General features: G+C 49.4%; 1 protein-coding gene and 1 pseudogene across 1 annotated transcript; one reads left to right on the forward strand and one right to left on the reverse strand.

The window, feature by feature from the left end:
• LOC137991918 (uncharacterized) overlaps positions 1-4,522 on the reverse strand; it is a 45,757-nt pseudogene extending 41,235 nt beyond the window's left edge.
• Positions 4,523-7,441: 2,919 nt separating this feature from the next.
• LOC137991919 (uncharacterized) lies at positions 7,442-8,047 on the forward strand. Its single transcript, XM_068836943.1, has one exon. The coding sequence runs from the start codon at positions 7,442-7,444 to the stop codon at positions 8,045-8,047; it is 606 nt and encodes a 201-aa protein (XP_068693044.1).
• The last annotated feature ends 6,953 nt before the right edge of the window (positions 8,048-15,000 follow it).

The following is a 15,000-nucleotide window of genomic DNA, read 5'->3' on the forward strand; positions in this document are numbered from 1 at the left end:
TCTCCAGTGGAGCCAACTCGGGGGGACAAGTCTCCAGTGGAGCCAACTCGGGGGACAAGTCTCCAGTGGAGCCAACTCGGGGGGACAAGTCTTCCAGTGGAGCCAACTCGGTGGGGACCAAGTCTCCAGTGGAGCCAACTCGGGGTACAAGTCTCCAGTGGAGCCAACCACTCCTTCCCTATGGGGGGACAAGTCTCCAGTGGAGCCAACCTCGGGGGGACAAGTCTCCAGTGAGCCAACTCGGGGGGACAAGTCCTCCAGTGGAGCCAACTCGGGTGGGACAAGTCTCCAGTGGAGCCCAACTCGGGGGGACAAGTCTCCAGTGGAGCCAAACTCGGGGGGGAGCAAGTCTCCAGTGCGAGCCAACGCGGCGGGGACAAGTCTCCATTGGCCCCTACTCGGGGGGACAAGTCTCCAGTGGAGCCAACTCGGGGGGATCCAAGTCTCCAGTGGAGCCAACTCGGGGGGACAAGTCTCCAGTGGAGCCAACTCGGGGGGGACAAGTTCCAGTGGAGCCCACTCGCGGTGCAAAGTCTCCAGTGGAGCCAACTCGGGGGGACAAGTCTCCAGTGGAGCCAACTCGGGGGGACAAGTCTCCAGTGGAGCCAACTCGGGGGGACAAGTCTCTGTGGAGCCAACTCGGGTGGCGACAAGTCTCCAGTGGAGCCAACTCGGGGGGACAAGTCTCCAGTGAGCCAACGCGGGGGACAAGTCTCCAGTGGAGCCAACTCGGGGGGACAAGTCTCCAGTGGAGCCAACTCGGGTGAACAAGTCTCCAGTGGAGCCAACTCGGGGGACAAGTTCTCCAGTTGGAGCCAACTCGGGGGGACAAGTCTCCAGTGGAGCCAACTCGGGGGACAAGTCTCCAGTGGGAGCCAACTCGGGGGGACAAGTCTCCAGTGGAGCCAACTCGGGGGGACAAGTCTCCAGTGGAGCCAACTCGGGGGGACAAGTCTCCAGTGGAGCCAACTCGGGGGACAAGTCTCCAGTGGAGCCAACTCGGGGGACAAGTCTCCAGTGGAGCCAACTCGGGGGACAAGTCTCCAGTGGAGCCAACTCGGGGGACAAGTCTCCAGTGGATCCAACTCGGGGGGACAAGTCTCCAGTGGAGCAACTCGGGGGGACAAGTCTCCAGTGGAGCCAACTCGGGGGACAATTCTCCAGTGGAGCCAACTCGGGGGGACAAGTCTCCAGTGGAGCCAACTCGGGGGACAAGTCTCCAGTGGAGCCACTCGGGGGACAAGTCTCCAGTGGAGCCAACTCGGGGGGACAAGTCTCCAGTGGAGCCAACTCGGGGGGACAAGTCTCCAGTGGAGCCAACTCGGGGGGACAAGTCTCCAGTGGAGCCAACTCGGGGGGCCAAGTCTCCAGTGGAGCCAACTCGGGGGGCCAAGTCTCCAGTGGAGCCAACTCGGGGGACAAGTCTCCAGTGGAGCCAACTCGGGGGGACAAGTCTCCAGTGGAGCCAACTGCGGGGGACAAGTCTCCAGTGGAGCCAACTCGGGGGACAAGTCTCCAGTGGAGCCAACTCGGGGGGACAAGTCTCCATGGAGCCAACTCGGGGGACAAGTCTCCAGTGGAGCCAACTCGGGGGGACAAGTCTCCAGTGGAGCCAACTCGGGGGACAAGTCTCCAGTGGAGCCAACTCGGGGGGACAAGTCTCCAGTGGAGCCAACTCGGGGGACAAGTCTCCAGTGGAGCCAACTCGGGGGGACAAGTCTCCAGTGGAGCCAACTCGGGGGGACAAGTCTCCAGTGGAGCCAACTCGGGGGGACAAGTCTCAGGGGTAGCCAACTCGGGGGGACAAGTCTCCAGTGGAGCCAACTCGGGGGGTCAAGGCTCCGGTGGGGCCAACTCGGGGGACAAGTCTCCAGTGGAGCCAACTCGGGGGACATGTCTCCAGTGGAGCCAACTCGGGGGGACAAGTCTCCAGTGGAGCCAACTCGGGGGGACAAGTCTCCAGTGGAGCCAACTCGGGGGGACAAGTCTCCAGTGGAGCCAACTCGGGGGGACAAGTCTCCAGTGGAGCCAACTCGGGGGGACAAGTCTCCAGTGGAGCCAACTCGGGGGGACAAGTCTCCAGTGGAGCCAACTCGGGGGGACAAGTCTCCAGTGGAGCCAACAAGGGGGACAAGTCTCCAGAGGAGCCAAGTCGGGGGGACAAGTCTCCAGGGGAGCCAACTCGGGGGACAAGTCTCCAGTGGAGCCAACTCGGGGGGACAAGTCTCCAGTGGAGCCAACTCGGGGGGACAAGTCTCCAGTGGAGCCAACTCGGGGGGACAAGTCTCCAGTGGAGCCAACTCGGGGGGACAAGTCTCCAGTGGAGCCAACTCGGGGGGACAAGTCTCCAGTGGAGCCAACTCGGGGGGACAAGTCTCCAGTGGAGCCAACTCGGGGGGACAAGTCTCCAGTGGAGCCAACTCGGGGGGACAAGTCTCCAGTGGAGCCAACTCGGGGGGACAAGTCGCCAGAGGAGCCAACTCGGGGGGACAAGTCTCCAGTGGAGCCGACTCGGGGGACAAGTCTCCAGTGGAGCCAACTCGGGGGGACAAGTCTCCAGTGGAGCCAACTCGGGGGGACAAGTCTCCAGTGGAGCCAACTCGGGGGGACAAGTCTCCAGTGGAGCCAACTCGGGGGGACAAGTCTCCAGTGGAGCCAACTCGGGGGGACAAGTCTCCAGTGGAGCCAACTCGGGGGGACAAGTCTCCAGTGGAGCCAACTCGGGGGGACAAGTCTCCAGTGGAGCCAACTCGGGGGGACAAGTCTCCAGTGGAGCCAACTCGGGGGGACAAGTCTCCAGTGGAGCCAACTCGGGGGGACAAGTCTCCAGTGGAGCCAACTCGGGGGGACAAGTCTCCAGTGGAGCCAACTCGGGTGGACACGTCTCCCGTGGAGCCAACTCGGGGGCACAAGTCTCCAGTGGAGCCAACTCGGGGGGACAAGTCTCCAGTGGAGCCAACTCGGGGGGACAAGTCTCCAGTGGAGCCAACTCGGGGGACAAGTCTCCAGTGGAGCCAACTCGGGGGGACAAGTCTCCAGTGGAGCCAACTCGGGGGGACAAGTCTCCAGTGGAGCCAACTCGGGGGGGACAAGTCTCCAGTGGAGCCAACTCGGGGGGACAAGTCTCCAGTGGAGCCAACTCGGGGGACAAGTCTCCAGTGGAGCCCACTCGGGGGGACAAGTCTCCAGTGGAGCCAACTCGGGGGACAAGTCTCCAGTGGAGCCAACTCGGGGGGACAAGTCTCCAGTGGAGCCAACTCGGGGGGACAAGTCTCCAGTGGAGCCAACTCGGGGGGACAAGTCTCCAGTGGAGCCAACTCGGGGGGACAAGTCTCCAGTGGAGCCAACTCGGGGGGACAAGTCTCCAGTGGAGCCAACTCGGGGGGACAAGTCTCCAGTGGAGCCAACTCGGGGGGACAAGTCTCCAGTGGAGCCAACTCGGGGGGACAAGTCTCCAGTGGAGCCAACTCGGGGGGACAAGTCTCCAGTGGAGCCAACTCGGGGGGACAAGTCTCCAGTGGAGCCAACTCGGGGGGACAAGTCTCCAGTGGAGCCAACTCGGGGGGACAAGTCTCCACCAAAACTCGTGGAAAAGACCCACACGATCCGCTTGGTCCTTGTAGGTCAAGTGGTTCCTGGAATGACGTCACAGATTTCCAGACCTAACTTCATCACCTCTTCCATATAAAGAAGAAAAGGCGGGAAAACTCCCAGGGCCAGCTCGGTCAAAACCAAACGCTAGAGAATGAGATCTAACAAGTTTAATGTAGAACAGGTTTAATGACTATGTACAAAAAACTAAACAAGAGAAGAATTCCGATAGGTTTAACGTGCACAAAGTGTGGCTACTATATACTAGAATGTTCCTGGTGGTCTGGTGGGCCAATGAAGAGATCCAGAACACAATCATCCCACCCGTCAAATGTTTTTACAAATCCATGGAGGTCTGGAGGTTGTCGAGGCCCTTGTCTGCCATACGATTATACCCATAAAGGAAGGTGCACGCCGTTGTAGGGTCCAAGACACGTTTGGAATACACCAAACGGTAGTTCTTGTGCAAAGGACGTGTCGAGAGCTGGTGGTTTTTGGCGTCCCGAGGGATACTGTGCGACTGAGTGACGCGGGTGGTCCTGGGAACGTCCAAAGGTCGTTGGAGATCGTCGAGCGTGCTTTGTCTCATTGCGTTTTAGTTGAGGATGTAACTCCCCTCGAAGCTGAGCGAAAAGCCCCGCACCTTGCACACCGTGTTGCCTTTCGATGTCAGGTACTCGTAGTTTTTGGGATCCCCAGAACAGAATTCGATGATGTGGTCGCCATCGTCCAATTCGTCGGTGAAGGCGCCCAGGAATTCGCCCCAGAGGTGGATGAACAGGGGGATCGCCCGGACGTACGGCGAAGATGACCGAGTCTGTGTCGAAGTAGAGGACGCGGTCGGGAAGTTGATCCAATGCTTCGTAGAGTCAGAGATGGGCCCAGTAGGTGGTAAAACAGGCCACGAAGATATTTGGTCGAGGGAACCCATGGGGCTTATACTGCCTCATTTAGAAACAGGTCTTAATATAAATAATTACAATATGGACTCATGACAGCTAACTTAGACCTCAGGATTCACACACGCACGCCCACACACACATGCACATAAACATATTATACACTTAGTAAATAATCAAATTATAGCCATACAAAACGCTAATACATACTAAGGAAAAATTCTTTAAGCTTTCTTTTGAAAGATGCAGATGAGGACGAGCCAGTTATGACAGAATTCAAAGAATTGTAAAACTTTGGACCTTGGAAATAACTTGAAAACAGTCTGGTGTACACGGTATCCACACCGCTTCGTCGAGAATGCACCTCTCGTACCAGAACGTCACGGCCTTCTTTCTTGTGACCGTCTTGGATTCGACCATCACATCCATGTACAACGTATTCCCCACCAGCATCGCGTTCAGGATCCATTGCTCCACTGAGTCTGTGATACTATTGATAAATTCGACTCCCGTTGACGGGGGGAGTATATTACTGGTTCGAACGGTACCGTCGGTCTTCATACTCCGGACCCCATTGTGGGTGCAAATGAATACGTACATAGGTAGGTATCCATTGGGATTCTTACTGCTAGACAAACGTGTGTCTAGGTGCACCAGGATGTCTTTGAGTGGTATCTCGATGGTCGGTGTACGAGGCAATAACTCACCCGACAATCCCACCTCCCATGCATCGTCGTCCTCATGACAGACCCAATCCTTAGGGAACTAGGCCCATTGTACGCTGCTCGACAGCGTAGCATAATGAGACGAGAGCATCCTCTTTTATTTACTTGCTCAACCCATCAATGGAACTTTCACCGCTTGTCCACGTCGTTGTAAAGTCGTTGTCCAGAACGGTGACACCCTGTTCGCAAAAACCGCCTTCCAAGGGCGTCCTGTCCAATTCTTCCAACTTGTATGTGACCACGGACCCGAAGAACGATAAGGACTTCTTCTGTCCATCCAGGCAGATAGCCTTTCTTGAAGGGGCGATGTTTCTTACTCAAGTGCACGCGATCGCCCACCTTGAGTTTAGGTCGAGGACGTCGTTTCAGTCGTGTGCCGTACAGTTTGTTCCACACGACCCCTTCGTTCTTTTCGGTGACGTCTCTTGGCGCTATGCCAATACTCCGGAGCAAGCTCCTGTTGTACCGAGGTAGGCTCGGGTATTTCGAGCTGTGAAATAGCGATACATTCATTCTTTCAACGTGCGATTAAGGACGGTGCCTACTAATTAAAGATATTTTTTCCCCGGTATGTGATTATGCAGAAAATGTAGATCTTAACAGGTGCAATTGAAATCCAAAAAGAAAATTGGGGGTAACCACTCATTTTTCAAAGATAGTTCATGAATAATATTTGTAAAAAGCTCTGAAATACAAAGCAATGTATCGCGTTTTTTCTCAAATTGAAGCTTAATTATCTCTCAAAAATGCATGGCTACCCCAAATTTTCTTTTTGGACACCAAGAGTACTTACTAAGATCTACTTTTATCCCAGTATTAGTAAGCATCAGCGATAGGAAATCCGAGTATCTGGAGATGCGCAGAACGTATGCGCAATAACAATAGTAGGCACCGTCCTTAAAACGTCCGACCACGGAAGCTTTGGCATCCCCATGCGTCGAAAAGTGATGGATGCCTTCTCGTTCCAACATCCGACGAAACGAAGCATTGTAAAACTCTTTACCGGCATCGGTATGTAAACGTTGAGGTTTTCGTCCTTGGCGAAGTACTTTTTCAAAAGCACGAGTCATGGCCTTACTCGTCTTGTTCTTCACCGGAACTACCCACGCGTATTTGGACAAATCGTCAATGACCGTTAAGAGATAGCGACACCCTCCATTCCAACGTTTCAGAGGTTGCATCTCCACCAGATCCGCTTGCCATTGCTCGTCCTTGTGAAATACCAACACGGGAACGTTTCGAACCGTCGTCGTACAGGTCGATCAAACATGTACGCCAGCTCCCCTTGCAATTCCTGACGAGCTTTGTTGAGCGTACCGGGCCACACCACCTAGGGCACCTGGGATCTGAGGATCCGTGTACGCACTCACGACGGGGGTGGCGGCGCGGCGTCATTTCCGTTTCGACATGTTTCGATGACGAGCCAATGCGTCATCAACATCAAAATGGTCGGTACGTCCTGAGGATAAACCCCTTTTCAAGGGTTTGCCACGCAGAGTAAGCGCATTCGGGTCCGAGGGTTCTCGTCAACCAGGTCAGGTTGACGACGAAATGAGTGCACTGATAGTCGATGCCTCCTTTCATGACTTCGAATTCCGCCAGGGCATCGATGGGTTCTTTGGTAGGGAGTCCATCCCATTGATCTGTGCCTCCGAGCACCTTCATCAATTCCCGACAGAGCCAAGTCAATAAACGCTGTCGGATCCGTTGTGCGATTTCGCGATAAGGGAGTTGGGTGACATGAGCGATGGCCGCTCGGAACAGACGTCGTCCGAGCTCAGCACACGACATACTCAAACTAAGACACACATTTCAAGATTCACAGCTTTTATTTATACTCTAATCGATCTCAAGGTCATGACATTTCAGTTTCCAAAAACAAGAACGTAACAGTCCAAGTGTAATGGGGCGGGTGTGTTCTAATTCATGGCACACCTGTTGCCCTAGAAATTCTACCTCATGGAGCTTCTTGGCATGGTCAGACTATCGGTGCTTTCTCACATACTTTTCTTCGGGCAGACTTGGCTCTGGGATCACCTTTTAAGTAGGAAGCTCCTCTGTGATTAGTTGCTTTTCAGCAGCTGTGATTGGTGCATTTCGATCCTGGCTGTTTCCGTGTGTTGTCGTCAACGCTATGTTGACGACACTTTCACCATCCTGGATGGCGGAAACGTTGATAGCTTCTTACAGCATCTGCACAACCAGCAGCCTCCCATTCTCTTCACCATGGAGCCAGAGAACGACTACAAACTCGCTTTCCTTGGCACCGCAGTTTCAAGAGAACCGGACGGCCGCCTCACCACCAGTGTGTACAGGAAGCCTAGGCACACTGATCAGTACTTCGCGTATGATTTCCACCACCGGCAATCAGTAAAACGCAGTACTGTCAAGTGCCTCTATGAGAGCGCCAAACGTCTCGTAACAAAACCCTCTGTTATCTCCAAGGAGAAGAAACAGCTGTCTTCTGTTCTTGTCTCTAATGGTTGCCCTCTTTCTTTCTTGCAGAAAATCACCAAGACCAGGAAACCGAGTAGCAGTGCAGAGTCCACGATCGAGTACAAGTCTACTGCGGTTTTACCCTATGTCAAAGGCCTATCCGAAGAACTTCGCCGCTGCCTACAGCAACAAGGCATGCGCGCTGTTTTCAACTCGGCGACTACATTAAGATCACATCTAGTACGACCGAAAGACGCTGTCCAGCCCACTAAACAAGATGGTGTAGTTTTCAGGATTCCCTGTGAATACGAGACATCCGACTTGCCCGCACCTAGACCTCCACCATTTCAGAACACGCTAACAACACCGGACACAACCCGCTTTGGAACGAAGTAAAGTTTATTGATGGTGATCCTCATTGGTACACACGCAGGGTCAAAGAGGTGATTCACATAAGACTTCACCCTAACAACATCAACAGGGCTAGTGGAAAAGAAATTCCGCAAGGATGGTTGCCCACGATCAAGAAACACAACAACAGGAGAACCGTACAACAGCGGACCGCCGAAGGAACAACACACAGAAGAAGCGAGGATCGAAATGCACCCGTCACAAAACCAACCAATCACAGCGGAGCATCCTGCTTAAAAGGTGATGCATAACCAGTGGACCTCATCGCCTGATGAAGACTAGCAGTATGCAGTCGAAACGTCACGATCTACATCACAAGTGACCACATCGCAAGACTGAAAAGAGAATACTTTATTATTATTCTTTCTTTTTCTTCTTCTCTTTTTTAAACGTATAGCGAGCAGGCGACAGGTCTTCCTACTTCCAAAAGATACTCACCTTTAAAACTGACGAGGTCTGTAAAATACCGACCGCTCTGTCATTGGTTCCTTAGGATGGTATCAGCTTTTGAGCACGTACACTCGATTTGATATATAAAGAGTCGCACCAGCCAGAACAGTCAGTTAGTCATGAGACTGGACACGTGTTGTAGACGTATAGACGTGCTACTGGATTCTGTCTTTTGTGAAATTTGTAAAGGAAAAAAAGGCGAAATTCCTATCAAAGCCCTGACGACTTCAATCGTCGATCAAAACTGTCGTCAGTGCCGGTTCGTTCGCTACCTCCTCCAGAAAACCGACGATCTCGATGTCCCACTCTGATACAAAGACAATCAGACTACAAAAGAATTTTGTGTCCGACGCTCCAAACGTCGTCGGACACTTCCAATGGATGAGACGGTTGCTGATACGGCGACGATCGTCTTAGATCGCATACGGGAGATCGAGCTCGGATGGAGGCCGAAGAGGGCAGACGACACGACGCTGCCATGCTAGCAGACTCCAATCTTCTTCAAGATATGCAACGTTATGCTTTTGCACTTGGGCCAGCGGGTCGTCCACTATGTGTTTATGGAGATCCCGCCTGCCCATTGAGGGTGCACCTCCAGGCCCCTTTTAGAAACATGATACTCACCCCACAGATGGTAAATTTTAATAAGGCTATGAGCTCTGTGAGAGTCTCTGTAGAATGGCTATTTGGAGACATAGTTGAGAACTACAAGTTAGTAGATTTCAAAAAGAACCTCAAGATTGGACTTTCCTCAATAGGAAAGATGTACATTGTTTGCGCCTTGTTAAGAAATGCATTAACATGCTTGTATGGCAACAAAACCTCCGAGTTTTTTGAGGTGGATCCACCCACCTTGGAAGAATAGGGAGGATAAGGACTTGCCACACCTTAAAGAATACTAATACACTCTGCTGTGTGGGTTGATGGAAGATGGGGGGGAGAGTATAATATCCTTTATCATGTTTGACCCCAGGGGTACTTTACAATAAAAGTTACAGAGAGCTACGTGTAGTTGCTAATTAAGTAGTACTGTACTACCCCTAAAATAACTATATATTATCCACATACATGTACTCTAGAAGATTGGTACACCAGGGCATATTGCCATGGTCCTTTCAAATGCTTACGTTTTAACATGAACTCTGTAATTATCTCAAACCAATAAAGAACAACAAACAATGGTGCCTTGTTCTGAGTACGATAAAGGTATATGTTGTGGCTCAGTTTTATCCTTGGTTCAATAATGTGTATCGTAACATATGAAAATGAGTGTAAAACAAAGAAAAAGACAAATTGAAACAAGGATAAAATTGAACCACAACAAATACGTAGCATATCAACTTTAACTAAACTTAAGATGTTTTTATTCTGTCTACTTCTTCCTGGCAATTGATGAGGAACTACGAGACCGTGACTGGGAAAAGAAGATTTATGCAGACACAAGTAGAGGCGCTCAACCTTGCGATCTCCAAGTGGGAGACCAGGTGCCTCTGAAGCAGGAAAAGTCAAACAAGCTGTCAACCAATTTTCAGCCTGAACGTTATGAAATCGTTGAGAGAAAGGGTAATAGTGTGGTGATTCAGACCCCGCAAAAGAGTCAGAAAGGTCAATACCATAGGAACGTCATAGAAGTAAAAACATTTAACACAAGAGAAGAGCAACCCGATCAAAGTAGTGATCATTAAGAAGAGCCACCGGTGGATCATCATGACATGGACAGAAGACCGCAACGAAACAGACACCCCCCGGATCGCTACGGCGAATGGGGTCAACAGTGAACAGTGATTATTATCTGCTCTTGGAGATTAAACTACGTTGTTTCAAAGAAAAAAAAGTAGTATAATATGAAACGTGTCTTGAACCTCAAGGACAATGTTTTTTAGGTTGAGACTGACTGCGACTGATTGATTCGAACTTAGCGTTTCGATTGTTTTTGACCACTAAGAAACATGCTTTATATTCTGTAAAGAAAAGGAGGGATGTAGAGTCGGTCACGTGATGGACATACGGGATATTAGGAGAGCGGGAGAATATTATTAGTGATGTTCTGAGCTTAAATGACGCTTGAATACGGTTGTGATTTATCGTTAATCACGGAATACAACATCTGCATTGGCCTTTTTTCCGTCTGATATCATTTGCTGATCTCTCTCTGCAGTCTCGGCTTTCTCAAATATTTCTTCAATAGCTGCATCAAACGCTGAGGGATCATCAACTGCTATTCCGCTGGCCTTGCTTTCTTCTGCAACCTTTCTTTTGTTTCTTTATTAGAACCAGGTTTACACTGTCTCTTACAGACCTCACAGAAACTGAGAAACGGGGCTCAGACACCGCACTCAGGTTTAAGGCAATTTCTTCCCACAGTTTCGCCTTCTCCTTACTTCCCTTTGGCTGGCTATACGGATCAACAGTTAGCACTTCTCTTACTAAAAGAAGATCGTGATCTTTCGTCCAGTACATTGGAGTTGTCGACCTCAGACATAAACAAAGTAGATTCAAATCCCAGTACAAAACAGCTGCCAAAACACACTTCTCATAGGGTCACCTTTCAACTTTAGAAAAAATAATAACCTGCAGAATACAGGGCAACTTTTCATGGTTTAATAACCACGAAACCTATATAATAAAATTGTATAGCCTTTTTTAAATTGTCCCTTTCCATAAAAATACAGACTAGTTAGTTAATGCTATCATCCGGTGATGATAAAGCGGCTGAAGCCTCGAAATGTCAAGATATTTTTTCTTTAAGCTTATTTTAAAAGCGCATTGGATTATTTTCACCTTCACAATCTCGAACATATTTACAAGCGTTATACAGTCAAAAATTTCTAAGTTTTGTTGCACTAAATGCAGATTGTCGAGTTTAACGAGCCACTGGATTCGCCTTCAAAAGAAGCTCTGCCGTTGTGATGTTGAACTCAAAGTACGTTATATAACCTAAACATACAGTATTTCATAATCCTACAAAGTAAATTGAAAGAAAATATTCTCGGTTTGTCGACTGCCGCGACAAAATTCTTCAAAATTGTGCTGGCAGATAAAAAACCAAAACGGCTACATACGTTGTTGTGCTGTCTGCCCTTTTAAACCTGTTAATAATATCTTCTTCGTTAAACTGTTTGACTTTTGAGTGATTCTCAGCTGCGAATTTTCGATTGATAGCCAAGCTTATTTACATTGCATTTCTTACTTACATGTTCGTCAAATGGTGTTGGTCTCGATCAGCGTCTTGATTCAAGATGAAAGTTGTTTTTAATTGTCTCACGGGAATATTTAACGTTTAGATAGCAGAGAAGGCGAAACAGAATACTCACGTTTTCAGTCAACGTCAAAGTGACTCGTTTCATGTCGGGGCCGAACGCAGAACGTCAAACGTTTTCCCGCCAGTCATGTGCAGATGATGATTTGGATTTTCCCCCGAGAGCCTGCGGTCCCCGTCGCCGTCCCGTTCTCGTCCCTTAAAGTCCCCATTAGCTCTTGCGGCGGCCAAGTACCAACGGGAGGACCTGGTAGGATCTTTCCCAAGAGTGGCGGAGTTTTTCGCGGGTACGTCGGATTTCCAGTCAGAGTTCAGTGACGACGCGAGCGAATAATTTCTTTCTTGGCGTGACGGGTGAGGTGTTCCGGTTCCCTTCATCAACCCGTCATGTCACGATCCAAGTCACGAGATGCGCGTGCGGGGCACCAAGAAAAACTGAGTAGTGACACTACGGAACTGAGATGACTTTAAGGAGACTATACTCGCGTGTGACCGGTGAGATGATTGCGTTCTGGATCCTGTCATCTACCGGCCACATCCAAATCAGCCCGTTATAATAATAGGGTGCACGTACGGGACACCATCTTCTCCTTGTATATAGTTGTTATTTGTAAATAGTCATTAAAACCTGTTAGATTTCATTCTCTGGTGTCTGGTTTTGTCAGGGTGGGGCCTAGGACTTTTGCCGCCTTTTCGTCCTTATTTGGGAGAGGTGTCCGAGTGGGGTCTGGGACTGTGTGACGCCATCCCAGGAATCACGAGACCTAAGAGGACCAAGCGGGTCACGTGGATCGTCTCGACGATTTTCAGTACCATCTACCTATACCCAATCAGAAGCCGAGAATTCTTAAATCCCGCTCCATGGACCGTGAGAACGACCAAAAAATTTGAACCAATCAAAAGCCTAGAATTTTTAAATCCACCAATCAGACCGCTCCTCGCTGAAAGGCGAAGCAGATTATGGATGAATCAGCGGTTCTCATCGATGGACATTATCAGCTGAATTTGCCATTCCGAAACACGGTCTCCCGGCAGCAAAGAAGAGATTAGGGAGTTTAAGAAAACACGACGGCTACGGCGACGAAAACTTCACTTCAAAATAGAAGTTTGAGATGTTCTAAGTATTTCATGATTATTCCATCTTGTTTATATTATTCAATATGAGCGAAGTGTCCTAAAACTGGATTGGTACGAACGGATTTGAAATAAAGAGTGAGACTGAAAGATTCACGGTAGTTTGTCCACGTTGTCGTCAAAACCTTAAATTTGGTCATTTCACGTAGTAATTTTGACGAGTACGTACGGGAGAGAAATGTTCAAGCAGCACGAGCATTTTGGTTCTTTTAACCAATAACATTACTGCTTTTTGGCGTTGTCGTTGCCGTAGCCGTCGTCGTTTCTTAATTAAACTCCTATTGTACTTGTTGAAGAAGAGGATGGAGAGAAACCCCGAGTTTCACAAGCAGTATGCAAGTGTTATCCAGAAATACCAGAAAGAAGGATCGTCACGGCAAGTCCCAGATAAGGAGGTTTCTTCCCTCGAAACGATTTGGTACTTACCACATCACGTTGTTTGGCACCCAAGAAAACCTGAAGAGCCGAGAGTAGTGTTCGATTGCGCCTGCAATTCGTGCAAGGCGTGTCGTTGAATAGTCACTTGCTTCAGGGACCAGAGCACACAAGTTCATTGATAGGAGTAATACTGAGATTTAGAGTTACCGCATGGCCGTGGCAACTGCATCAAGCGGATGTTTCATGAGATGTTTGTGTCTCCTGAAGATCGGGGCGCTCTTTGCTATCTACGAAGTCCTTCCAGATGATGGTTCATATCTTTGGAGTTACCTGGTCAGCCAGCATTTGCGGTTACGCATTAAGGCATTAAGCTGAACTCCATGATTTCGCGGATGCTTCCGAAGAGCATGGGTATGGGACAATAACCTACCTGCGCTTCGATAAAGAAGGGAACATCCACAACAGTTTTGTGATGGGCAAATCACAAGTGAGGCCGCTGCTACTTTGTTAATCATTATGAAAAAACTTATCACAAAGGAGCTACAATCAGTGGCAAAAGTCTTGGGACACTTACGCTTTGAAGTTGTTTTTTTTTACTGAGTTTGAAAAATTGCCCCCCCCTCCCCCCCCCCCCCCAGAACAATGTGAACATACATTTCCTTGTCTATTTCAACATTGATTTGGGGGGAGGGGGACTTGTATTTTGAAGCTTTCAGTGGAATTTTGACAGTTATGCTCAGTTTCTGAGGTTTTCAGGCCCATTCTGACACTAGCGTCCCAACTACTTTTGCCACTGATTGTAGAAGGCCACATCGCCATTCACAACATTACCTTTTGGACGGATTCTACGATTGTCCTTAGATACATATTCAACGAAACAAGGAGATTCGTCACCTTCGTTGCTAATCGTGTTGCTGTGATCAGAGAAGGATCAAAGCCTTCGCAATGGCGCCATGTCAGGTCAGAGTCTAACACTGCTGATTTAGCCTGGAGGGGAATAAAGGCCTTCGAAACCGATAAGTTGGAGATGTGAAAACATGGCCCAGATTTTCTGTGGAAAGCCTCAAAGGAGTGGCCGCAGCAACCCGCCGACCTCCATCAAGAACTCTCAGACCAGGACGAGGGAGTGAAGAAAGAAAGGATCAATGGGTGCGTCGAAAAGGAAGACTTTTGGGGAACGTTACTTGAAAAATACTCGAAGTGGGAGAAGTTAAGAAGAGTAGTAGCATGGGTTATTCGAGCAGCTCATATGCTGTTGCAGTTGCGAAAAGAGTCGGCGGCATCGACTGGTTCACCCGAGAAATTGGAGGAGAAGATCCCCCTCCTCTCATTTTCAGACAATACGAGAAGAAGAGAAAAGAATCGTGAAGAATGTTCAGGTTCACGCCTTTCCTGAAGAGCTGTCCGTCCCGAATCCGATTAAAGGCCCTGCTCAACTGGACATTTGCACCCTGGAGTTGCTGCTCAACTGGAGACTTGCACCTTGTGGTGTAATCATGCAATAGGCCTATTGTGACACACAAATTATCTGACTGTAACGAGTGACAGTTGTAACTCACAAATTATTGGAACAGAAGCACTTTTCTAGACATTGTTGTGTACAAAGGCAAACTCTTTCAAAATCAATCCATTCTTGTTATAAGAACATACTTGAAGCTGACTGAAACCTTTCAGTACACTCATTTTTCCTCTAGCCACCCACCGGGTGTCAAAAAAG

This window comes from Montipora foliosa, chromosome 2, assembly GCF_036669935.1.
Source record: "Montipora foliosa isolate CH-2021 chromosome 2, ASM3666993v2, whole genome shotgun sequence".
In the NCBI taxonomy this organism is placed as follows: Eukaryota; Metazoa; Cnidaria; class Anthozoa; order Scleractinia; family Acroporidae; genus Montipora; species Montipora foliosa.

Bases quoted from the DNA above. Each gene is read 5' to 3' on its own strand.
- LOC137991919 (XM_068836943.1), top strand. From the start codon at position 7,442: ATGGAGCCAGAGAACGACTACAAACTCGCTTTCCTTGGCACCGCAGTT.